This window comes from Mustelus asterias, chromosome 31 (genome assembly GCF_964213995.1).
Source record: "Mustelus asterias chromosome 31, sMusAst1.hap1.1, whole genome shotgun sequence".
NCBI lineage: Eukaryota > Metazoa > Chordata > Chondrichthyes > Carcharhiniformes > Triakidae > Mustelus > Mustelus asterias.
Window position 1 is genome coordinate 1422482 of NC_135831.1, and position 26695 is coordinate 1449176.

A 26695-nucleotide genomic window follows, 5' to 3' on the forward strand; every position below is an offset into this window, starting at 1 on the left:
GACTTATGACACTAATAAATAAACTTTAATAAACAAACCTACAGTCACAGCCTTGAATTCCTGCCTCCCAACCATCCACATACCCCACCACTGTTCCCCCTCCCTGCTCAAGCTGTGGAACCTCCGTGAGGGCGGCACAGTGGGTTAGCGCTGCTGCCTCACAGCGCCAGGGACCCGGGTTCAATTCCAGCCTCGGGTGACTGTGTGGAGTCTGCACATTCTCCCCATGTCTGCGTGGGTTTCCTCCGGGTGCTCCGGTTTCATCCCACACTCCAAAGATGCGTAGGTGAGGTGGATTGGCCAGGCTAAATTGCCGCTTAGTGTCCAAAGATGTGTCGGTTGGGGGGATTGGCCATGCTAAATTGTCCCTTAGTGTCCAAAGATATGCAGGTTAGGTGGATTGGCCATGCTAAATTGTCCCTTAGTCTCCAAAGATGTGTAGGTTAGGTGGATTGGCCATGCTAAATTGCCCCTTGGTGTCCAAAGATGTGCAGGTTAGGTGGATTGGCCATGCTAAATTGCCCCTTGGTGTCCAAAGATGTGCAGGTTAGGTGGATTGGCCATGCTAAATTGTCCCTTAGTGTCCAAAGATATGCAGGTTAGGTGGATTGGCCATGCTAAATTGTCCCTTAGTGTCCAAAGATGTGTAGGTTAGGGGGATTGGCCATGCTAAATTGCCCCTTAGTCTCCAAAGATGTGTAGGTTAGGTGGATTGGCCATGCTAAATTGCCCCTTAGTGTCCAAAGATGTGCAGGTTAGGGGGATTGGCCATGGTAAATTGCGCCTTAGTGTCCAAAGATGTGCAGGTTAGGTGGATTGGCCGTGCTAAATTGCCCCTTAGTGTCCAAAGATGTGTAGGTTAGATGGATTGGCCATGCTAAATTGCCCCTCAGTGTCCAAAGATGTGCAGGTTAGGTGGATTGGCCATGCTAAATTGCCCCTTGGTGTCCAAAGATGTGCAGGTTAGGGGGATTGGCCATGGTAAATTGCGCCTTAGTGTCCAAAGATGTGTAGGTTAGGGGGATTGGCCATGCTAAATTGCCCCTTAGTGTCCAAAGATGTGCAGGTTAGGTGGATTGGCCATGCTAAATTGCCCCTTAGTGTCCAAAGATGTGCAGGTTAGGTGGATTGGCCATGCTAAATTGCCCCTTAGTGTCCAAAGATGTGCAGGTTAGGTGGATTGGCCATGCTAAATTGCCCCTTAGTGTCCAAAGATGTGCAGGTTAGGTGGATTGGCCATGCTAAATTGCCCCTTAGTGTCCAAAGATGTGCAGGTTAGGTGGATTGGCCATGCTAAATTGTCCCTTCGTGTCCAAAGATGTGTAGGTTAGGTGGATTGGCCATGCTAAATTGCCCCTTAGTGTCCAAAGATGTGCAGGTTAGGGGGATTGGCCATGGTAAATTGCGCCTTAGTGTCCAAAGATGTGCAGGTTGGAGGGATAAGTGGGGTAAACACATGGGTTATGGGGATAGGGTCTGGGTAAGGTGCTCAGTTGGTGCAACTGAATGGGCCAAATGGCCTCCTTCTGTACCAGAGGGGATTCGAACTCCTATCTCTTTGTATCTACTCCAAAAAATTCCGGACATTCTACCATAAGACCCTGACTAAAACTCTATTTTCTTTCCTCTTCACTGTATTCGAAGCATTTTGGGGCATATTTTTGTGTGAAAGATGTTAATGACGCACAGAGGCTGATCTATAGTCTTGGTCCTAATTACACAGACTGCTGGGAATCATCTGAAAGGATTGCAAACAGCGCTGAAGAATCCTGTTGGGAATGCCAACCTGCTAATCACCGAGATTAGCAAACGGGCACGAAGGTTAGTGACGCCAGCCTGCTCCCAGTGCTCAGATTAATCTCCTCACCAAAGGAAACTGCTTCTTCCATTTTCTCCCTTTCAGATCCGAATGCTGTGTCCTATCAACACTCTCTCCACCTCCAATAGTGCGGCGCTCCCTCAGCACTGACCCTCTGACAGTGCGGCACTCCCTCAGCACTGACCCTCTGACAGTGCAGCACTCCCTCAGCACTGACCCTCTGACAGTGCGGCACTCCCTCAGTACTGACCCTCTGACAGTGCAGCACTCCCTCAGTACTGACCCTCTGACAGTGCGGCACTCCCTCAGCACTGACCCTCTGACAGTGCGGCACTCTCTCAGCACTGACCCTCTGACAGTGCGGCACTCCCTCAGCTCTGACCCACTGACAGTGCGGCACTCCCTCAGCTCTGACCCTCTGACAGTGCGGCGCTCCCTCAGCACTGACCCTCTGACAGTGCGGCACTCCCTCAGTACTGACCCTCTGACAGTGCGGCACTCCCTCAGTACTGACCTTCTGACAGTGCGGCACTCCCTCAGTACTGACCCTCTGACAGTGCGGCACTCCCTCAGTACTGACCCTCTGACAGTGCGGCACTCCCTCAGTACTGACCCTCTGACAGTGCGCACTCCCTCAGTACTGACCCTCTGACAGTGCGGCACTCCCTCAGCGCTGACCCTCTGACAGTGCGGCACTCCCTCAGCGCTGAGCCTCTGACAGTGCGGCACTCCCTCAGTACTGACCCTCTGACAGTGCGGCACTCCCTCAGCACTGACCCTCTGACAGTGCGGCACTCCCTCAGCACTGACCCTCTGACAGTGCGGCACTCCCTCAGCACTGACCCTCTGACAGTGCGGCACTCCCTCAGCACTGACCCTCTGACAGTGCGGCACTCCCTCAGCACTGACCCTCTGACAGTGCGGCACTACTTCAGCACTGACCCTCTGACAATGCGGCACACCCTCAGCACTGACTCTCTGATAGTGCGGCACTCCCTCAGTACTGACCCTCTGACAGTGCGCACTCCCTCAGTACTGACCCTCTGACAGTGCGGCACTCCCTCAGCACTGACCCTCTGACAGTGCGGCACTCCCTCAGCGCTGAGCCTCTGACAGTGCGGCACTCCCTCAGTACTGACCCTCTGACAGTGCGGCACTCCCTCAGCACTGACCCTCTGACAGTGCGGCACTCCCTCAGCACTGACCCTCTGACAGTGCGGCACTCCCTCAGTACTGACCCTCTGACAGTGCGGCACTCCCTCAGCACTGACCCTCTGACAGTGCGGCGCTCCCTCAGCACTGACCCTCTGACAGTGCGGCAGTCCCTCAGCACTGACCCTCTGACAGTGCGTCACTCCCTCAGCACTGATCCTCTGACAGTGCGGTACTCCCTCAGCACTGACCCTCTGACAGTGCGGCACTCCCTCAGCACTGATGCTCTGACAGTGCGGCACTCCTTCAGCACTGACCCTCTGACAATGCGGCACTCCCTCAGCACTGACCCTCTGACAGTGCGGCACTCCCTCAGCACTGACATTCTGACAGTGCGGCGCTCCCTCAGCACTGACCCTCTGACAGTGCGGCACTCCCTCAGCACTGATCCTCTGACAGTGCGGCACTCCCTCAGCACTGACCCTCTGACAGTGCGGCACTCCCTCAGCACTGACCCTCTGACATTGCGGCGCTCCCTCAGCACTGATCCTCTGACAGTGCGGCACTCCCTCAGCACTGACCCTCTGACAGTGCGGCACTCCCTCAGCACTGATCCTCTGACAGTGCGGCATTCCCTCAGCACTGAACCTCTGACAGTGCGGCACTCCCTCAGCACTGTCCCTCTGACAGTGCGGCAGTCCCTCAGTACTGACCCTCTGACAGTGCGGCACTCCCTCAGTACTGACCCTCTGACAGTGCGGCACTCCCTCCGCACTGACCCTCTGACAGTGCGGCACTCCCTCAGCACTGACCCTCTGACAGTGCGGCACTCCCTCAGCACTGACCCTCTGACAGTGCGGCAGTCCCTCAGCACTGACCCTCTGACAGTGCGGCACTCCCTCAGTACTGACCCTCTGACAGTGCGGCACTCCCTCAGCACTGACCCTCTGACAGTGCGGCACTCCCTCAGCACTGACCCTCTGACAGTGCGGCACTCCCTCAGCACTGAGCCTCTGACAATGCGGCACTCCCTCAGCACTGACCCTCTGACAGTGCGGCACTCCCTCAGCACTGACCCTCTGACAGTGCGGCACTCCCTCAGCACTGACCCTCTGACAATGCGGCACTCCCTCAGCACTGACCCTCTGACAGTGCGGCACTCCCTCAGCACTGACCCTCTGACAGTGCGGCACTCCCTCAGTACTGACCCTCTGACAGTGCGGCACTCCCTCAGCACTGACCCTCTGACAGTGCGGCACTCCCTCAGCACTGACCCTCTGACAGTGCGGCACTCCCTCAGCACTGACCCTCTGACAGTGCAGAACTCCCTCAGCACTGACCCTCTGACAGTGCGGCACTCCCTCAGCACTGACCCTCTGACAGTGCGGCACTCCCTCAGCACTGAGCCTCTGACAATGCGGCACTCCCTCAGCACTGACCCTCTGACAGTGCGGAACTCCCTCAGCACTGACCCTCTGACAGTGCGGCACTCCCTCAGCACTGACCCTCTGACAGTGCGGCACTCCCTCAGCACTGACCCTCTGACAGTGCGGCACACATAGGGACACACACACACATTCACCTTTCTCACAAGTGGTATTACTGTATGAGGGAGTGTGTGTGAGCACACGTTTCTCCCACAAACACACACTCCCCTATCTCTCTCTCACACGCACCTCTCTCTGTTCCTCCGTGTTCACCCCTCTTGATGCCCCCAAACCCGACATTTCTCAGCCTTGACCTCTACCACGGTCCCTCCCGCCCCATCGATGTGACCTCCTGTTGCTCCCCTGTCCGGTCACCTTTTCTTTCCACCTTGCCTGTGAGTTTAAATTTCCAGATTGTCCAATCAGAGGTTGGTTTCTCAGTGCGTTGGCTGCTAATTGGCTGACTAGTGTGCCTATCATTTGATTTGATTTGATTTATTATTGTCACAGGTACTGGGACACAGTGAAAAGTAATGTTTCTCGCGCCCTATACAGACAAAGCATACCGTTCATAGAGAAGGAAAGGAGAGAGTGCAGAATGTAGTGTTACAGTCATAGCTAGGGTGTAGAGAAAGATCAACTTAATGCGAGGTAGGTCCATTCAAAAGTCTGACAGCAGCAGGGAAGAAGCTGTTCTTGAGTCGGTTGGTGCGTGACTCAGACTTTTGTAGCTTTTTCCCTACGGAAGAAGGTGGAAGAGAGAATGTCCGGGGGTGCGCGGGGGGTCCTTAATTATGCCGGCTGCTTTTCCCGGAGGCAGCGGGAAGTGCAGACAGAGTCAATGGATGGGAGGCTGGTTTGCGTGATGGATTGGGCTACATTCACGACCCTTTGTTGTTCCTTGCGGTCTTGGGCTGAGCAGGAGCCCCAGACCAAGCTGTGATACAACCAGAAAGAGCCAGTGCAGTGTGAAAACCACCTCCGATTGGACGAGCTGGAAGGACGGATTCTAAATGCTGCATTAGTTGATCAGTTGACACTAACTGGACCTGGTGATGTTTCTCATGTCCTGCCGTCATTCCAAGAAGTGTTGTTTTGAGGACAAGGCGCTTGAGGTTTGTGGATAGTTAGTAAACATCGCCAGGGTGGCACAGTGGGTTAGCGCTGCTGCCTCACAGCACCAGGGACCCCGGTTCGATTCCAGCCTTGGATTACTATCTGTGTGGAGTTTGCACGTTCTCCCCATGTCTGCGAGGGTTTCCTCCGGTTTCCTCCCACGGTCCGAAAGACGTGTAGGTTTGGTGGATTGGCCATGATAAATGTATGCGGTTAGGGGGATAGGGCAGGGGAGAGGACATGGGTAAGATATTCTGTTGGAGAGCCGCTGCAGAGTCGATGGGCCAGATGGCCTCTTCTGCACTGTAGGGATTCTATGATTCTATGAAACACTCTCTCATCCTGTTAGAATGGTGCCAGACATTGGGTTTTATTCATTGGTGGGACCTGGGTGTCGCTGGCTAGACCAGCATTTCTTGCCCATCCCTAGTTGCCCCTTGAGAAGGTGGTGATGAGCCGCCATCTTGAATCGCTGCAGTCCACGTGCTGTGGGTTGACCCACAATGCCATTAGGGAGGGAATTCCAGGTTTTTGGCCCCAGTAACAGTGAAGGAACGGTGATATAATTCCCAGTCAGGATGGTGAGTGACTCGGAGGGGGAATCTCCAGGTGGGGGTGTTCCCAGGTATCTGCCGCCCTTGTCCTTCTAGATGGAAGTGGTTATGGGTTTGGAAGGTGCTGTCTACGGATCTTTGGTGAGTCGCTGCGGTGCATCTTGTAGATGGGACACACGCTGCTACTGAGCGTCGGTGGTGGAGGGAGTGAGTGTTTGTGGATGGGGGGACAATCAAGCGGGGCTGAGGGTTGGTGCTGGATGTTTGCGGCTGCGTTCGTGCTTGAGCCGAGGAAGAGGATCGGAAAGTCGAGGAACTCGCACCGGATGATGGCCGGTCCCGTCCCGCAGGCCGTGCTCCCTCCTCCCTAACCCTGATCTTTTTGCCTCCTCTGTTGTTACAGGAAGGCTGGGCTGGGTACAGGCCTGAGCCTGAGCAGCAGTGTACACCCAGAGCTGCACTCCAGCGGGGAGCTGGTGAGTACCTTACCTTCGCTTGTGACGCTGCTGCCAAACAGGCCTGAAATCAGCTGTCACAGTGCGGAGGGACTTGGCTATCCACTGGACCAATCCCCTGGGCCAGCACGGACTCCCTCCCAGCCTGGGAAGGCCGGGAAACAAACTGAACGTCAGCATGTAGCATTAAAACACGTGAAAGAGACGCGGAACAAACGGTATCAGTACGGGCAGAAAGAAAGAATTAACATTTTGGAGGGCCGAAGGGCCTGTTTCCTGTGCTGTACTATTTCTACAGAACCGTTCTGTGCTGTGGGGGCAGCACGGTGGCACAGTGGGTTAGCACAGCTGCCTCACAGCGCCAGGGACCCGGGTTCGATCCCCGGCTCGGGTCACTGTCTGTGTGGAGTCTGCACGTTCTCCCCGTGTCTGCGTGGGTTTCCTCCGGGTGCTCCGGTTTCCTCCCACAGTCGGAAGATGTGCGGGTTAGGTGGATTGGCCGTGCTAAATTGCCCCTTAGTGTCCAAAGATGCGCGGGTTAGATGGATTGGCCATGCTAAATTGCCCCTTAGTGTCCAAAGATGCGCGGGTTAGATGGATTGGCCATGCTAAATTGCCCCTTAGTGTCCAAAGATGTGCAGGTTAAGTGGATTGGCCATGCTAAAAATTGCCCGTTAATGTCCCGGGATGTGTAGAATAGAGTGATTAGTGGGGCAAATATATGGGGTGACGGGGACAGGGCCTGGGTGGGATTGTTGTCAGTGCAGGCCCGATGGGCCGAATGGCCTCCTCCACTGCCGGGGTTCTATTGTTCTACTCTGTAATTCTATTCACACGGAGTTCTGCCCATTGTATCATTGGCGTGGTGGATGGGGGGGAGTTGGGCAGGAGGGTGGGGGGTGCATTTGAGCAGGAAATTACCACCATTTTAGCAAATCCCCCTCAATTCCCAGCCGCCCTCTGCCATTCGATTTAAGTCTCCGTTAGGTTTATTCCAGACAAAGCCACTTAGGGTTCATGCAGTCACGGGAGGTGAATGGGGGTTAAGGTACAGGTCTCGGATTCATTACCAGGTGGGACAGGCTGAGAGGGGGGTGAATGGCATCCTCCTGTGCAGCTGACGCTGGCCTTTTATCTTCCAGCTGGTGAAAGCAATCGAGAAGTTTGGTGGCTGCACAGAAGACTTGTTGTTGAAGCACGGCAAGAGAATCGTAGGTGGGTAAAAATAAACTTCAAATTGTGTCCCTTCCCTCAGCACTGACCCTCTGACAGTGCGGCACTCCCTCAGTACTGACCCTCTGACAGTGCGGCGCTCCCTCAGCACTGACCCTCTGACAGTGCGGCGCTCCCTCAGCACTGACTCTCTGACAGTGCGGCACTCCCTCAGCACTGACCCTCTGACAGTGCAGCACTCCCTCAGCACTGACCCTCTGACAGTGCGGCACTCCCTCAGCACTGACCCTCTGACAGTGCGGCACGCCCTCAGCACTGACCCTCTGACAGTGCGGCACTCCCTCAGCACTGACCCTCTGACAGTGCGGCACTCCCTCAGCACTGACCCTCTGACAGTGCGGTACTCCCTCAGCCCTGACCCTCTGACAGTGCGGCACTCCCTCAGTACTGACCCTCTGACAGTGCGGCACTCCCTCAGCACTGACCCTCTGACAGTGCGGCACTCCCTCAGCACTGACTCTCTGACAGTGCGGCACTCCCTCCCTCAGCACTGATCCTCTAACAGTGGAGCACTCCCTCAGCACTGACCCTCTGACAGTGCGGCACTCCCTCAGTACTGACCCTCTGACAGTGCGGCACTCCCTCAGCCCTGACCCTCTGACAGTGCGGCACTCCCTCAGCACTGACTCTCTGACAGTGCGGCACTCCCTCCCTCAGCACTGATCCTCTAACAGTGGAGCACTCCCTCAGCACTGACCCTCTGACAGTGCGGCACTCCCTCAGCACTGACACTCTGACAGTGCGGCACTGACCCTCTGACAGTGAGGCACTCCCTCAGTACTGACCCTCTGACAGTGCGGCGCTCCCTCAGCACTGACCCTCTGACAGTGCGGCACTCCCTCAGTACTGACCCTCTGACAGTGCGGCACTCCCTCAGCACTGACCCTCTGTTAGTGCGGCACTCCCTCAGCACTGACCCTCTGACAGTGCGCCACTCCCTCAGCACTGACCCTCTGTTAGTGCGGCACTCCCTCAGCACTGACCCTCTGACAGTGCGCCACTCCCTCAGCACTGACCCTCTGTTAGTGCGGCACTCCCTCAGCACTGACCCTGTGACAGTGCGGCACTCCCTCAGCACTGACCCTCTGTTAGTGCGGCACTCCCTCAGCACTGACCCTGTGAGTGACAGCTCGGATTGTCTGCTAAATCTGGGCAATCAGAATGGCAGCAGTTTGTCGAGGTTTGTCGGAGGTTCTCCTCTGGGGGCAGTCTCCGGGGGCCCCTCGCACAGCTGCTAACACTCTGGTGCTTTGTGTTTTTCTAGATGAGCAGTTCTTGCTGAAGAGGGTGGCAGACAGTGCCATTGACCTGTACGCCATGGTGGTGGTTCTGTCCCGGTAAGCATTGGCATGATCCACATCCAGTTGTTCCACTTGTTGTCACTCCTCTTTTTGCAAGCGTCGACTTTAACTGGGATAGAATCCCCATAGTGCAGAAAGAGGCCATTCAGCCCATCTAGCTTGCCCCAACTCTCCAGATTGTTCTACCCAGGCGTGATCCCTGTAACCTCATATTTTCCCAGTTAATTCCCTCAACTTACTCATCTTTGGGCACAAAGGGGCAATTTAGCATGGCCAATCCACCTAACCCGCACATCTTTGGACACTAAGGGGCAATTTAGCATGGCCAATCCACCTAACCTGCACATCATTGGACACTAAGGGGCAATTTAGCATGGCCAATCCCCCTAACCTACACATCTTTGGACACTAAGGGGCAATTTAGCATGGCCAATCCACCTAACCCGCACATCTTTGGACACTAAGGGGCAATTTAGCATGGCCAATCCACCTAACCTGCACATCATTGGACACTAAGGGGCAATTTAGCATGGCCAATCCACCTAACCCGCACATCTTTGGACACTGAGGGACAATTTAGCATGGCCAATCCACCTAACCCGTACATCTTTCGATACTAAGGGGCAATTTAGCATGGCCAATCCACCTAACCCGCACATCTTTGGACACTGAGGGGCAATTTAGCACGGCCAATCCACGTAACCCGTACATCTTTCGATACTAAGGGACAATTTAGCATGGCCAATCCACCTAAAGTTTAATCGCAAGTAAGGCTTATATTAACACTGCAATGAAGTTACTGTGAAAATCCCCTAGTCGCCACACTCCGGCGCCTGCTCAGGTAACACTGAGGGAGAATTTAGCATGGCCAATGCATCTAACCAGCGCGTCTTTCGGACTGTGGGAGGAAGCCGGAGCACCCGGAGGAAACCCACGCAGACACGGGGAGAATGTGCAGACTCCGCAGTCTCATTTCTAACGATTACTGAATCCTTAGATGTGCAGATTAGGTGGATTGGCCATGCTAAATTGTCCCTTAGTGTCCAAAGATGTGCAGGTTAGGGGGATTGGCCATGCTAAATTGTCCCTTAGTGTCCAAAGATGTGCAGGTTAGGGGGATTGGCCATGCTAAATTGCCCCTTAGTGTCCAAAGATGTGTAGGTTAGGTGGATTGGCCATGCTAAATTGTCCCTTAGTGTCCAAAGATGTGTAGGTTAGGTGGATTGGCCATGCTAAATTGTCCCTTAGTGTCCAAAGATGTGTAGGTTAGGTGGATTGGCCATGCTAAATTGTCCCTTAGTGTCCAAAGATGTGTAGGTTAGGGGGATTGGCCGTGCTAAATTGTCCCTTAGTGTCCAAAGATGTGTAGGTTAGGGGGATTGGCCGTGCTAAATTGTCCCTTAGTGTCCAAAGATGTGCAGGTTAGGTGGATTGGCCGCGATAAATGGCTTCTTAGTGTCCAAAGATGTGCGGGTTAAGGTAGATTGTCTCCTGCTGCAGAGAGGTCGGAGAATCTGGCTCCCGATCAAATCTCCATTCATGGCAGCGGGATGGGAAAATCCTGCCGGAGTAAGCAGCCGTAACATTCCCGCCATCGTGCTGACAGAGGGTAGAATTTGATTTGATTTATTATTGTCACATGTATTCGTTTACAAAGAAAAGTATTGTTTCTTGCACGCTGCACAGACAAAGCATACCGTTCATAGAGAAGGAAAGGAGAGAGTGCAGAATGTAGTGTTACAGTCACAGCTAGGGTGTGGAGAAAGATCAACTTAGTGCGAGGTCGGTCCATTCAAAATTTTGGGATCCTCAAGTCGCCAGTCTCAAGGTAACAACAGCATCAGTGAGGGTTTCAGATGAGCGGAGACATGTTACTGGCTCCCTTCACCAGAGGAGATCAGCATTGAGGGAAGGCAGTCTTGTTGGACAAGTTGCCCCGTCAGCATGACAGTGAAACCAGGGCCCCAGCTGCTCCCTCTGGTGTTTGGAACAGAATAGCAGGACCTGTGTCCTCGAGCCAATATCTATCCTTCAACCAGTGTCGCTTATCAAGTTATTATTCCCCTGGGATCCTGCTGTGCTCAGATTGCTGCCCCGTTTCCCTGTAAAGAACAAACAAAGAACCGTACAGCACAGGAACAGACCCTTCGGCCCTCCTGCGCCAATCACGTTATCCTATCCAGACCAGCCGCCTGTATCTCTCTATTCCCCGTCTGTTCATGTGTCTATCCAGATAAGTCTTAAATGTGGCTAACGTGTCTGCCCCAACCCCCTCACTTGGCAGCGCATTCCAGGCCCCCACCACCCTCTGTGTGAAACACTCCCCCCCGCACATCTCCACTGAACCTTTCCCCCCTTATCCTGAACTTGTGCCCCCTGTAATTGTAATTTCTGCCCCTGGGAAAAAGCTTCCAACTCTTCACCCTATCCACACCCCTCATAATTTTAGAAACTTCTATCGGGTCGCCCCTCAGCCTCCGTCTTTCCAGGGAGAACAATCCCAGTTTATTCAATCTCTCCTCGTAGCCAATACCCTCCATACCAGGCAACACCCTGCTAAACCCTGTCTGCACTCCCTCCAAAGCCTCCACGTCCTTCTGGTAGTGCGGTGACCAGAATTGGACACAGGATTCCAAACGTGGCCTAATCAACGTTTTATACAACTGGAACATAATTTGTCAACTTTTATCCTTAATACCCCTTCCGATGAAGGCGAGCATTCCACATGCTTTCTTCACCACCCTTTCCACCTGTGCTGCTACTTTTAAGGATCTGTGGACCTGTACTCCCAGATCTCTCTGTGTGTCGATGTTCCTGATGGTTCTGCCATTTATTTTATAGCTCCCACCCGAATTGGATCGACCAAAATGCATCACCTCTCATTTGTCCGGATTAAATTCCATTTACCATTTCTCCGCCTAATTTTCCAGCCTATCTCTATCCTGCTGTGTTCTCTGGCAATCTTCATCATCACAAACCGTAACTCCGCCAATCTTAGTATAAGATTGAGAAGGTATAAGGTTAAGGTTAGTATAAGGTTAAGAAGGCGCATGGTGTGCTGGCCTTTATCAATCGAGGGATTGAGTTTAGGAGTCCGGGGATAATGATGCAGCTATATAAGACCCTCGTCAGACCCCACTTGGAGTACTGTGCTCAGTTCTGGTCGCCTCATTACAGGAGGGATGTGGAAATGATTGAAAGGGTGCAGAGGAGATTTACAAGGATGTTGCCTGGATTGAGTGGCATGCCTTATGAGGATAGGCTGAGGGAGCTCGGTCTTTTCTCCTTGGAGAGACATAGGATGAGAGGAGACCTAATAGAGGTACATAAGATGTTGAGAGGCATAGATCGGGTGGACTCTCAGAGGCTTTTTCCCAGGGTGGAAATGGCTGCTACGAGAGGACACAGGTTTAAGGTGCTGGGGGGGGTAGGTACAGGGGAGATGTTCGGGGGAAGTTTTTCACACAGAGGGTGGTGGGCGAGTGGAATCGGCTGCCGTCAGTGGTGATGGAGGCAAACTCAATAGGGTCTTTTAAGAGACTCCTGGATGAGTACATGGGACTTAATAGGATGGAGGGTAGGCCGAGAAGGTAGGGATATGTTCGGCACAACTTGTGGGGCCGAAGGGCCTGTTTTGTGCTGTAGTTTTTCTGTGTTCTATCATCCACAGGTTGCTGCCCCCATTTCCCGAGATTATAACAAGTAAACAATTTTCAAAAGTGCCGCCTCGTTGGAAAGCCCTTTGGAGGCAGTGGTGAAAGAGAGGCTCGGGAAGCAGTGCAGGTTCGTCTTCCTCTGGCCCCTTGAGCAGACGGCAGTGGGGATTAGACCCGGCTGCAGTGTGAATGGAGACGCCCTTGTCTTTCTCTGCACCACCTGCCTGCCTCAGATCGCTGTCCACAACTCTCCCTCCCTCCCACGCAGCTTCACGCTGTGGTTTGAGACTCACTGACTGAATGGAATGTTTATTCGCAACCTCGATAGACTTTGCGAAGCCGCTCTTTCCCCTTCAGGAGCCGTTTTCCGCGCTCAAAGGTTTCCGACTTGTGACCGCTTTTTCTGTATTTACTTGTGAAAGCCTCCGAGGTGTGAACCCGACGCCGTGTCCAGGAGTTAGGCGAGCCTGTGGAGCAGAACATTCCGGGAGAATGTTCATGTTGGGGCAACGGGGCCGGTTCGCAAATTTTAAACTTTATTTGTCAGTGTCACAAGTCGGCTTACATTAACACCGCAATGAAGTTACTGTGAAAACCCCCTAGTCGTCACACTCCGGCGCCTGTTCGGGTAACACTGAGGGAGAATTTAGCACGGCCCAATGCACCCGAACCAGCACGTCTTTCGGACTGGGAGGAAACCGGAGCACCCGGAGGAAACTCACGCAGACACGGGAAGAACGTGCAGACTCCGCACAGACAGTGACCCAAGGCCGGGAATGGAACCCGGGTCCCTGACGCTGTGAGGCAGCAGCGCTAACCCACCGTGCCGCTGGGATTGAACCCGGGTCCCTGGCACTGTGAGGCAGCAGCACTAACCCACTGTGCCACCGTGCCGCTGGGATTGAACCCGGGTCCCTGGTGCTGTGAGGCCGCAGCGCTAACCCACTGTGCCACCGTGCCGCTGGGATTGAACCCGGGTCCCTGGTGCTGTGAGGCAGCAGCGCTAACCCACTGTGCCACCGTGCCGCTGGGATTGAACCCGGGTCCCTGGCGCTGTGAGGCAGCAGCACTAACCCGCTGTGCCACCGTGCCGCTGGGATTGAACCCGGGTCCCTGGTGCTGTGAGGCAGCAGCGCTAACCCACTGTGCCACCGTGCCGCTGGGATTGAACCTGGGTCCCTGGCGCTGTGAGGCAGCAGCGCTAACCCACTGTGCCACCGTGCCGCTGGGATTGAACCCGGGTCCCTGGTGCTGTGAGGCAGCAGCGCTAACCCACTGTGCCACCGTGCCGCTGGGATTGAACCCGGGTCCCTGGTGCTGTGAGGCAGCAGCGCTAACCCACTGTGCCACCGTGCCGCTGGGATTGAACCCGGGTCCCTGGCGCTGTGAGGCAGCAGCACTAACCCACTGTGCCACCGTGCCGCTGGGATTGAACCCGGGTCCCTGGCGCTGTGAGGCAGCAGCGCTAACCCACTGTGCCACCGTGCCACTGGGATTGAACCCGGGTCCCTGGCGCTGTGAGGCAGCAGGGCTAACCCACTGTGCCACCGTGCCAACTCTCCTTAGAGGAAGAGAGGTTTCGGGGCAGATTGAAGAGAGGTGGACAAAATAATGAGGGATTTTAATGAAGTGAAAAAGATACTCGTATCTCTGGATATCTCTCTCCAGCCCTTACACCCCTCCCCCTATCTCTGTAACCTCCTCCAGCCCCTACACCCCTCCCCCTATCTCTGTAACCTCCTCCAGCCCCTACACCCCTCCCCCTATCTCTGTAACCTCCTCCAGCCCCTACACCCTCTCCCTATCTCTGTAACCTCCTCCAGCCCCCTACACCCCGTCCCTATCTCTGTAACCTCCTCCAGCCCCCTACACCCCCTCCCTATCTCTGTAACCTCCTCCAGCTCCTACACCCCCTCCCTATCTCTGTAACCTCCTTCAGCCCCTACACCCCCTCCCTATCTCTGTAACCTCCTCCAACCCCTACGCCCCTCCCTATCTCTGTAACCTCCTCCAGCCCCTACACCCCTCCCTATCTCTGTAACCCCCTCCAGCCCCTACACCCCCTCCCTATCTCTGTAACCCCCTCCAGCCCCGACACTCCCTCCCTATCTCTGTAACCCCCTCCAGCCCCTACACCCCCTCCCTATCTCTGTAACCTCCTCCAGCCCCTACACCCCCTCCCTATCTCTGTAACCTCCTCCAACCCCTACGCCCCTCCCTATCTCTGTAACCTCCTCCAGCCCCCTACACCCCCTCCCTATCTCTGTAACCTCCTCCAGCCCCTACACCCCCTCCCTATCTCTGTAACCTCCTCCAGCCCCCTACACCCCTCCCCATCTCTGTAACCCCCTCCAGCCCCTACACCCCCTCCCTATCTCTGTAACCTCCTCCAGCCCCCTACACCCCTCCCTATCTCTGTAACCTCCTCCAGCCCCCTACACCCCCTCCCTATCTCTGTAACCTCCTCCAGCCCCTACACCCCCTCCCTATCTCTGTAACCCCCTCCAGCCCCTACACCCCCTCCCTATCTCTGTAACCTCCTCCAGCCCCTACACCCCCTCCCTATCTCTGTAACCCCCTCCAGCCCCTACACTCCCTCCCTATCTCTGTAACCCCCTCCAGCCCCTACACCCCCTCCCTATCTCTGTAACCTCCTCCAGCCCCCTACACCCCCTCCCTATCTCTGTAACCTCCTCCAGCCCCCTACACCCCTCCCTATCTCTGTAACCTCCTCCAGCCCCCTACACCCCTCCCTATCTCTGTAACCTCCTCCAGCCCCCTACACCCCTCCCTATCTCTGTAACCTCCTCCAGCCCCCTACACCCCTCCCTATCTCTGTAACCTCCTCCAGCCCCCTACACCCCTCCCTATCTCTGTAACCTCCTCCAGCCCCCTACACCCCTCCCTATCTCTGTAACCTCCTCCAGCCCCCTACACCCCCTCCCTATCTCTGTAACCCCCTCCAGCCCCTACACCCCTCCCTATCTCTGTAACCTCCTCCAGCCCCCTACACCCCCTCCCTATCTCTGTAACCCCCTCCAGCCCCTACACCCCCTCCCTATCTCTGTAACCTCCTCCAGCCCCTACACCCCCACCATCGGGAACATTCTTTCTGAATCCACCTTACCTAATCCTGTTAGAATTTTGTAACTTTCTATGAGATCCCCCTCTCTTCGAAACTCTCGTGAATATAATCCTAACCAACTTCGCCTCTCGTCAAATGACAGTTTGGGGTCTGGAATCATAGAGTCATAGAGGTTTACAGCATGGAAACAGGCCCTTCGGCCCAACTTGTCCATGCCACCCTTTTTTAAACCCCAAAGCTAGTCCCAATTGCCCGCGTTTGGCCCATATCCCTCTATACCCATCTTACCCATGTAACTGTCTAAACGCTTTTTAAAAGACAAAATTGTACCCGCCTCTACTACTGCCTCTGGCAGCTCGTTCCAGACACTCACCACCCTCTGTGTGAAACAATTGCCCCTCTGGACCCTTTTGTGTCGCTCCCCTCTCACCTTCAACCTATGCCCTCTAGTTTTAGACTCCCCTACCTTTGGGGAAAAGATATTGACTATCTAGCTGATCTGTGCCCCTCATTATTTTATAGACCTCTATAAGGTCACCCCTCAGCCTCCTACGCTCTAGAGGAAAAAAGTCCCAGTCTATCCACCCTCTCCTAATAACTCAAACCATCAAGTCCCGGTAGCATCCGAGTAAATCTTTTCTGCACTCTTTCTAGTTTAATAATATCCTTTCTATAATAGGGTGACCAGAACTGTACACAGTATTCCAAGTGTGGCCTTACCAATGTCTTGTACAACTTCAACAAGACGTCCCAACTCCTGTATTCACTGTTCTAATCAGTGAAACCAGGAAATGCGCTGCCTGGAAGTGTGCTGGGGCCAGGTTCACTCGGGGCATTCAAGAGGGCATTATTTGGATGGAAATAATGAGCAGGGTTTACGGGGAAAAGCACAAAGCTACAATGCTCGTTTGGAGAGCAAGTGCAGACAGGATGGGCCGAATGGCTTCCTCCTGCAGCACAACAATGCAGGCAGCCGGGCAGAGCTGTGTTCACGAGAGCAATAGGGCGAGGATTGGCCTGAATGGGAGAATGGCCCAGAGAACCGTGGTGGCACAGTGGGTTAGCACTGCTGCCTCGCAGCGCCAGGGACCCGGGTTCAATTCCCGCCTCGGGTCACTGTCTGTGTGCAGTCTGCACATTCTCCCCGTGTCTGCGCGGGTTTCCTCCGGGTGCTCCGGTTTCCTCCCACAGTTCGAAAGACGTGCGGGTTAGGTGGATTGGCCGTGCTAAATTGCCCCTTAGTGTCCAAAGATGTGCAGGTTAGGGGGATTGGCCATGCTAAATTGCCCCTTAGTGTCCAAAGATATGCGGGTTAGGTGGATTGGCCGTGCTAAATTGCCCCTTAGTGTCCAAAGATGTGCAGGTTAGGGGGATTGGCCATGCTAAATTGCCCCTTAGTGTCCAAAGATGTGCAGGTTAGGGGGATTGGCCATGCTAAATTGCCCCTTAGTGTCCAAAGATGTGTGGGTTAGGTGGATTGGCCATGCTAAATTGCCCCTTAGTGTCCAAAGATGTGTGGGTTAGGTGAATTGGCCATACTAAATTGCCCCTCAGTGTCCAAAGATGTGCAGGTTAGGTGGATTGGCCCTGCTAAATTGCCCCTTAGTGTCCAAAGATGTGCAGGTTAGGTGGATTGGCCATGCTAAATTGCCCCTTAGTGTCCAAAGATGCGCAGGTTAGGTGGATTGGCCATGCTAAATTGCCCCTTAGTGTCCAAAGATGCGCGGGTTAGGTGAATTGGCCATGCTAAATTGCCCCTTAGTGTCAGGGGGATTAGCAGGGTAATTGTGTGGGGGTACGGGCTTGGGTGGGATTGTGGTACAGGCTCGATGGGCCGAATGGCCTCCTCCTGTACTGTCGGGATTGTGTGTTAGAACCTGGCTGGTTGGCAGGGAGGTTAGTGAGTGTGAATGGTGAGTGGAGAGGTTGGCTTATTACACTGTTAAAGTCAGATTCCGTTGTAAGGACACTGGTAGAGTCCACAATGCACCGTGCTGGGTCTGTGGACAAAATGGGTTCATATTTTGGGGTCCGGGTCCAGAGGACTCTGAAATCGGCCCCGCAGGTGGAGGAGGTGGTTAAGAAGGCGTATGGTGTGCTGGCCTTTATCAATCGAGGGATTGAGTTTAGGAGTCCGGGGATAATGATGCAGCTATATAAGACCCTCGTCAGACCCCACTTGGAGTACTGTGCTCAGTTCTGGTCGCCTCATTACAAGAAGGATGTGGAAAAGATTGAAAGGGTGCAGAGGAGATTTACAAGGATGTTGCCTGGATTGAGTGGCATGCCTTATGAGGATAGGCTGAGGGAGCTCGGTCTTTTCTCCTTGGAGAGACGTAGGATGAGAGGAGACCTAATAGAGGTGTATAAGATGTTGAGAGGTATAGATCGGGTGGATTCTCGGAGGCTTTTTCCCAGGGTGGAAGTGGCTGCTACGAGAGGACACAGGTTTAAGGTGCTGGGGGGTAGGTACAGAGGAGATGTCAAGGGTAAGTTTTTCACTCAGAGGGTGGTGGGTGAGTGGAATCGGCTGCCGGTAGTGGTGGTGGAGGCAAACTCGATAGGATCTTTTAAGAGACTCCTGGATGAGTACATGGGACTTAATAGGATTGAGGGTTATAGGTAGGCCTATATATAAGCCTAGGTAGGTAGGAACATGACCGGCGCAACTTGTGGGCCGAACGGCCTGTTTGTGCTGTAGTTTTTCTATGTTCTATATTAAATGGCGTGGAAGGGGGAAGGACATTGAAATATCGAAACTGTTGACTCTAAATCTGCAGCGTGGCAGCAGAGCATCTGAAACCATACCCTGTTTGTGATGTTGAGGAGAAACTTTCCCTCCTGTCAAGCGCCAAGCGGAGAGAGAGAGAGAGAGGGTGCTTCTGTCACACAGGCGGTGAGGAAGCAGGCGGCAGTCTGAGAGATACAGAAAGTGCTGCCGATATGCGGGAGTGGCTCGTTGGAGAGAGAAACAAGAGTTAACGTCGCGAGCGGAAAGTGACTCTTCCTCAGCTCAGAGGCACACGGCTGGGAGGGTTAATCCTCTCCTCTCTCTCCACAGAGACTGCCGGGACCTGCTGGCTTTTTCTGTTTTCATGTTAGAACATAGAACAGTAGAGCACAGAACAGGCCCTTCGGCCCCACAATGTTGTGCCGAGCTTTATCTGAAACCAAGATCAAGCTATCCCCACTCCCTATCATCCTGGTGTGCTCCATGTGCCTATCCAATAACCGCTTAAATGTTCCTAAAGTGTCTGACTCCACTATCACAGCAGGCAGTCCATTCCACACCCCAACCACTCTCTGCGTAAAGAACCTACTGTTGTTCTGTTCTGTTGTTATTTCAGATCCCCAGCGGTATTTTGCTTTTTGTTTGTTCGGGTGACGGAGAGGTTTTTATTCGTGTCACCAGTAAGGCTGACATTAACACCGCAATGAAGTTACTGTGAAAATTCCCCTCGTCGCCCACACACTCCGACGCCTGTCCGGGTAACACCGAGGGAGAATTTAGCACGGCCCAATGCCACAGCACGTCTTTCGGACTATTGGGGAGGGAGGGGGGGGGGTGAACCGGAGCTCCCGGAGGAAACCCACGCAGACACGGGGGGAGAACGTGCAAAGTCCTCACAGGCAGTGACCCCCCCCCCAGCCGGGAATCGAATCCGGGTTCCCTGGCCCTGCGAGACATCAGTGCTAACCCACTGTGCCACCGTGCGTGCCCTGCCTGACAGGAGGCTGATATTTCGGGGGTGTGGGGGGTGGGGATTCGTGGGGCCCTCCTCGTAGACCCTCGTTGGGGAGCCTCTGAGGGGAGACACTCAACGTGCACTAAAGGAAAAAAAACTGCTGGAAAATCTCAGCGGGTCTGGCAGCATCTGTCAAGGAGACAAAAGAGCTGACGTTTCGAGTTCCAGATGACCCTCGGAGAAAGCTTCGACAAAGGGGTCATCTGGACTCGAAACGCCAGCTCTTTTCTCTATTGACAGATGCTGCCAGACCCGCTGAGATTTTCCAGCGTTTTCCCTTTTTGGTTTCGGATTCCAGCGTCCGCAGTGATTTGCTTTTACTCAACCCGCACAACTCAACCGACCCGTCCACCCCTGAAAAGGATGGGAGAAAGGGGGAGAGGGTTGAGTGGCGAGGGGGGCATGGGAGGGAGAGGAGGGAGGGAGTGGGAGGTGGGGGGAGGATTGAGGAGAGAAAGCTGAGGGGGTGACCTGATCAAAGTTTATAAAATTATGAGGGGTGTGGATCGGGTGAAGAGTTGGAAGCTTTTCCCCAGGGGCAGAAATGACAATTACAGGGGGCACAAGTTCAGGATAAGGGGGGAAAGGTTCAGTGGAGATGTGCGGGGGGGAGTGTTTCACACAGAGGGTGGTGGGGGCCTGGAATGCGCTGCCAAGTGAGGGGGTTGAGGCAGACACGTTAGCGACATTTAAGACTTATCTGGATAGACACATGAATAGACGGGGTATGGAGGGATACAGGCGGTGGGTCTGGATAGGACAACGTGATCGGCGCAGGCTTGGAGGGCCGAAGGGCCTGTTCCTGTGCTGTACTGTTCTCTGTTCTTGTTGAAGCGAGTGGGGAAAGGGGCATGAGTGGGAGGGGGAGAGAGAACGGGGGCGGGGGGAGCGCCAGGGTGAGAGAGAGCAAGGGGGAGGGTTCAGAACCTTCCAATTGGAACCAGGTCGCTCAGGGATGGGGGTAAAGTCAGGGAACACCTCCTCACACACGGGGAGGGGGGGAGCAGAAATCTAGAACCCTCTCCCTCACCCCAAGAAATCTGCCGTCGAGATTTGGGCTTGAGGGGGGGTGAAATTGGAAAATGTCAAAACTGAGATTGGTTGCCCTGTGGTGGACAAGGGGATTGGTGATGGGATTCGGGTGGGGTCGATGGAGCTAAGGTTCGGATCAGTCAGTGATCGAACTGAGTGGTGGGACAGCACAGCGGGGCCGAGCGGTCTCCCCCCCACTTTCTCCGAAGAAGGGTCTCCAGCTGAACTGTTCGCCCATCTTAGAACATAAGAACATAAGAAATAGGAGCAGGAGTAGGCCATCTGGCCCCTCGAGCCTGCCCCGCCATTCAATAAGATCATGGCTGATCTGAAGTGGATCAGTTCCACTTACCCGCCTGATCCCCATAACCCTTAATTCCCTTATCGATCAGGAATCCATCTATCCGTGATTTAAACATATTCAGCGAGGTAGCCTCCCCCACTTCAGTGGGCAGAGAATTCCAGAGATTCACCCCCCTCTGGGAGAAGAAGTTCCTCCTCAACTCTGTCCTAAACTGACCCCCCTTTATTTTGAGGCTGTGCCCTCTAGTTCTAGCTTCCTTTCTAAGTGGAAAGAATCTCTCCACCTCTACCCTCTGTGTCTGGCTCTGTGTGTTTGTGGTTTGATTCTCTTTGCCTCGGTTACGCGACCGCCTTTGCCTGATGTTGTTGTTGGGTTTATTTTCCCGTTCGCAGGGCTTCCCGTTCCCTGAGCCAGGGCCACGCAACAGCCCTTCACGAGAAACTACTGTGTGAGACCTGGTGCATCGAGGTTAGTACTTTCAACCACCCCCACCCCCCCTTCTCCCCCCTCCGCCCGGAACCTCCGCCTCCCTCCACCTGGAACCTCCGCCCCCCTCCACCTGGAACCTCCCCCCCCCCCCCCCCTCCACCCGGAACCTTCTCTGCGTTCCCTCATCTGTTGGTGAGCCCCTCACCCCCGCCCTGGTCGCCCTCGGAGCCTGACTGTTCCACTCAACAGCCTTCCAGCATCTCCTCCGTGATGGCTGATCTGTTGTAACTCCATCTCCTGCCCCCTGAGCTGCGCCGTCTGTTACCTTCGCAACCCTCCCAATCTCACTCGGACCCCCCACCTCCTCCAGTCTCGCCTGCTTTTTTCTTTCACAGGGGGGAAGAGGGAGGGTTCCACATTCCCGCTGCCCTTTGTGTGAAGAATCCATAGAATCCCTACAGTGCAGAAGGAGGCCTTTCAGCCCATTGAGTCCACACCGACTCTCTGTCAGAGCATCTTCCCCAGGCCCAACTCTCCCCTCTGCCCTTTCCCCGTAACCCCGTGCATTTACCACGGCCAATCCCCCTAACCTACACATCTTTGAACACGAAGGGGCAATTTAGCATGGCCAATCCACCTAACCTGCACATCTTTGGACACTAAGGGGCAATTTAGCATGGCCAATCCACCTAACCTGCACATCTTTGGACACTAAGGGGCAATTTAGCACGGCCAATCCACCTAACCTACACATCTTTGGACACTAAGGGGCAATTTAGCACGGCCAATCCACCTAACCTACACATCTTTGGACACTAAGGGACAATTTACCATGGCCAATCCACCTAACCTACACATCTTTGGACAGTAAGGGGCAATTTAGCATGGCCAATCCACCTAACCTGCACATCTTTGGACACTAAGGGACAATTTAGCATGGCCAATCCACCTAACCTGCACATCTTTGGACACTAAGGGACAATTTAGCATGGCCAATCTATCTAACCTGCACATGTTTGGACACAAAGGGGCAATTTAGCATGGCCAATCCACCTAACCTACACATCTTTGGACACAAAGGGGCAATTTATCATGGCCAATCCCCCTAAGCCTGCACATCTTTGGAGTGTGGGAGGAAACCGGAGCACCCGGAGGAAACCCACGCAGACACGGGGAGAACGTGCAGACTCCACACAGACAGTGGACGGAGGCCGGAATCGAACCCAGTTCCCTGCCGCTGTGAGGCATCATTAGCGTATGGTTTTTCTTCAAGGTTCTTCCCCCTTGCCCTCACCCTCCCACCCCAACCCCTCGACACCCCCCCCCCGCCCCCCCATTCCCTGTCGGCAACCACAGAGAAAATACTTTCTCTCCGCCAAACCCTATCGAACCCTCTTCCCGGCTGAAGCAGCTGGGTTAGATCACCGTTTCCCCATTCGGTGGGACGAGGGGGGTGGGGGGAGCTGAAGCTGTCACTCTTGGTACAGAATCCGGGTTAACGTGGATTTGGTATGTTTGATTTGCAGGCACACGCCCGCGTCATGGACAGTCTGAATTCCCTCAGCTCCAGCTCCGCCAAGCAGGTCTTCAAGAACATGCGCGCCATCTCGGCAGCGGTGGTCAGTAACGGGGGCACCGTCACCCCCCATCCCTTAGGATTTTAGGACGGGAGCTCTCCCTCTGCTTGCCAGGTCGGAGTGGAGATGGGCTGGAACCCGCCGCCTCGGTCTGCGCCCGTTGGGATGTTGAATCAGGGGGAGCCTGATTGCCCCCCTGTCCACCTTGACATTGTTAACCATGAGTATCCTGATTGGTCGCTGCTGTTGCAGTCCTGATTCCTGCAAAGGGTTCACAAGAATTGGCCGATTGGAATCGAGATTCTCTCTGTGCACTTAAAAACACCAAGATTATCACTAAAATTCTCATCACAGTGTATAACACTGAGGTACAGGTCTGGTAGAAAGACACATAGATACATTGCCTTGGAAGTGTTTGATGGGGACAGTGTAGAGGGAGCTTTACTCTGTATCTAACCCCCGTGCTGTACCTGTCCTGGGAGTGTTTGATGGGGGAACAGTGTAGAGGGAGCTTTACTCTGTATCTAACCCCGTGCTGTACCTGTCCTGGGAATGTTTGATGGGGGACAGTGTAGATGGAGCTTTACTCTGTATCTAACCCCCGTGCTGTACCTGTCCTGGGAGTGTTTGATGGGGGAACAGTGTAGAGGGAGCTTAACTCTGTATCTAACCCCGTGCTGTACCTGTCCTGGGAATGTTTGATGGGGGACAGTGTAGATGGAGCTTTACTCTGTATCTAACCCCCGTGCTGTACCTGTCCTGGGAGTGTTTGATGGGGGAACAGTGTAGAGGGAGCTTAACTCTGTATCTAACCCCGTGTTGTACCTGTCCTGGGAGTGTTTGATGGGGACAGTGTAGAGGGAGCTTTACTCTGTATCTAACCCCGTGCTGTACCTCTCCTGGGAGTGTTTGATGGGGGACAGTGTAGAGGGAGCTTCACTCTGTATCTAACCCCATGCTGTACCTCTCCTGGGAGTGTTTGATGGGGACAGTGTAGATGGAGCTTTACTCTGTATCTAACCCCGTGCTGTAGCTGTCCTGGGAGTGTTTGATGGGGGACAGTGTAGAGGGAGCTTTACTCTGTATCTAACCCCGTGCTGTACCTGTCCTGGGAGTGTTTGATGGGGGACAGTGTAGAGGGAGCATTACTCTGTATCTAACCCCGTGCTGTAGCTGTCCTGGGAGTGTTTGATGGGGGACAGTGTAGAGGGAGCTTTACTCTGTATCTAACCCCGTGCTGTACCTGTCCTGGGAGTGTTTGATGGGGACAGTGTAGAGGGAGCTTTACTCTGTATCTAACCCCGTGCTGTACCTGTCCTGGGAGTATTTGATGGGGGACAGTGTAGAGGGAGCTTTACTCTGTATCTAACCCCGTGCTGTAGCTGTCCTGGGAGTGTTTGATGGGGGACAGTGTACAGGGAGCTTTACTCTGTATCTAACCCCGTGCTGTACCTGTCCTGGGAGTGTTTGATGTGACTATTTACTGGTGCCTGAAGTTAATTAATGTTCCTTGCAACAATTGACACAGAGAATTTATCAATGTGGTTCTGTCGGGAGTTGGGGCAGGTTTATCAGTTTTGCTGCTTCCTTGGAGAACTTTACCGAGAACTTTACAACTGGAACCCACAGAATGTGCAGAGACTTTTTTTATATTCATTCGTTCCTGAGATGCGTGTGTTGCTGTCAAGGGTAACATTAATTACCCTCACTGAACAAACGCCGTTTCAATGCAATGTCTCTACAGGGTCCTGTCTCTCTGCCGGACGTTGGCAGGGTTTATGGTCTCTCTATCGGCTGAACTTTTCCGATGATGGATGAATGTTTAATATCCACTCTGTAAAATAATGACACCCGTGCTGGAAAGCCGTATTGTGGCAACGAATCAGTGGCCTAAAGAGAGCGAATGTTTATCTTTTTTAAATACTTGCCGTTCTTCGAATCGGAACCGACGGGTATCTGTGCGATCTCCGGAGAGGCGGAGAGGGGCGATGGCGGTCAGTGCACAGCCCACCAGCACTAACTCCCCCTCCCGAAGCTGCTTCTTATTCCCGTGCTATGGTTCCTTGCTGCCGTCCCCCACCACCCTGAGCTGTACCTCCCCTCCCCCTGCACCCCCAGGAGCTCCATGGACCAGGAGCAGCCCTCCTCCCGCCCCCCCCCCCCCCCCTCCTCCCAAACCCTCCGCCGATCTAATCGAGCAGGACCGCCACTGCTGACTCCGATTTATTGACCACAGCTCAGCCTTCAACACCATTATTCCCACGAAACCCATCTCCAAACTCCGTGGCCTGGGCCTCGGCTCCTCCCTCTGCGACTGGATCCTGGACTTCCTAACCCACAGACCACAATCAGTAAGGATGGGCAACAACACCTCCTCCACGATCATCCTCAACACCGGTGCCCCACAAGGCTGTGTTCTCAGCCCCCTACTATACTCCTTATACACCTCTGACTGTGCGGCCAAATTCCCCTCCAACTCGATTTTCAAGCTTGCTGACAACACCACCGTAGTGGGTCGGATCTCAAACAATGATGAGACAGAGTACAGGAATGAGATAGAGAATCTGGTGAACTGGTGTGGCAACAATAATCTCTCCCTCAATGTCAGTAAACCAAGGGAGATAGTCATCGACTTCAGGAAGCGTAAAGGAGAACATGCCCCTGTCTACATCAACGGGGACGAAGTAGAAAGGGTCGAGAGCTTCACGTTTTTAGGTGTCCAGATCACCAACAACCTGTCCTGGTCCCCCCCACGCCGACACTATAGTTAAGAAAGCCCCACCAACACCTCTACTTTCTCAGAAGACTAAGGAAATTTGGCATGTCAGCTACGACTCTCACCAACATTTACAGATGCACCATAGAAAGCATTCTTTCTGGTTGTATCACAGCTTGGTCTGGGCTCCTGCTCTGCCCAAGACCGCAAGGAACTACAAAAGGTCGTGAATGTAGCCCAATCCATCACACAAACCAGTCTCCCATCCATTGACTCTGTCTACACTTCCCACTGCCTCGGCAAAGCAGCCGGCATAATCAAGGACCCCACGCACCCTGGACATTCCCTTTTCCACCTTCTTCTGTCGGGAAAAGGATACAAAAGTCTGAGGTCACGCACCAACCAACTCAAGAACAGCTTCTTCCCTGCTGCTGTCAGACTTTTGAATGGACTTACCCTGCATTAAGTTGATCTTTCTCTACACCCTAGCTATGACTGTAACACTACATTCTGCACCCTCTCCTTTCCTTCTCTATGAACGGTATGCTTTGTCTGGACAGCGCGCTAGAAACAATACTTTTCATTGTATTCTAATACATGTGATAATAAATGAAGTTTAAATCGAACATGCCGTCCTCTGGCTTTTCTCCGACCACTGGGATCAGAGGCTGAACACCCCCCAACCCCCATGTTTAATAAAACCTAGATTCACAATTGCTGCAAAAACTTTAAGCCATAGTTTATATAAAGCAGACAGAATGTGTTTAACATTGTGGGCTGCAGCGGAAGTGTGTGTATATATAGAGTGAGAGACAGAGGTTTGGCCAATGTGTGAATTCATACGAACCTCTGTAGGGGAGGAGTGGCGATCGAGTGTGTCGGGACGGCACAGTGGTTTAACACTGCCGCCTCACAGCGCCAGGGACCCAGGTTCAATTCCCCGGGTCACTGTGTGGAGTCTGTACATTCTCCCGTGTCTGCGTGGGTTTCCTCCGGGTGATCCGGTTTCCTCCCACACTCCAAAGATGTGCAGGATAGGTGGATTGGACATGCTAAATTGCCTCTTAGTGTCCAAAGATGTGTTAGGTGGATT

General features: G+C 53.8%; 1 protein-coding gene across 1 annotated transcript in view; it reads left to right on the forward strand.

Annotated features, from left to right (window-relative positions):
* The window catches only part of LOC144481636 (very long-chain specific acyl-CoA dehydrogenase, mitochondrial-like), a 77478-nt gene extending 51252 nt beyond the window's left edge, over nt 1-26226 (forward strand). Inside the window, exons 15-20 of the mRNA XM_078200770.1 lie at nt 1724-1821; nt 6472-6544; nt 7666-7738; nt 9021-9093; nt 21273-21348; nt 22836-26226. Of these exons, the coding sequence (XP_078056896.1) occupies nt 1724-1821; nt 6472-6544; nt 7666-7738; nt 9021-9093; nt 21273-21348; nt 22836-22973 (531 nt within the window). The 3' untranslated portion in view covers nt 22974-26226. The remainder of the gene's footprint in view (nt 1-1723; nt 1822-6471; nt 6545-7665; nt 7739-9020; nt 9094-21272; nt 21349-22835) is intronic.
* Nucleotides 26227-26695: the final 469 nt, after the last annotated feature.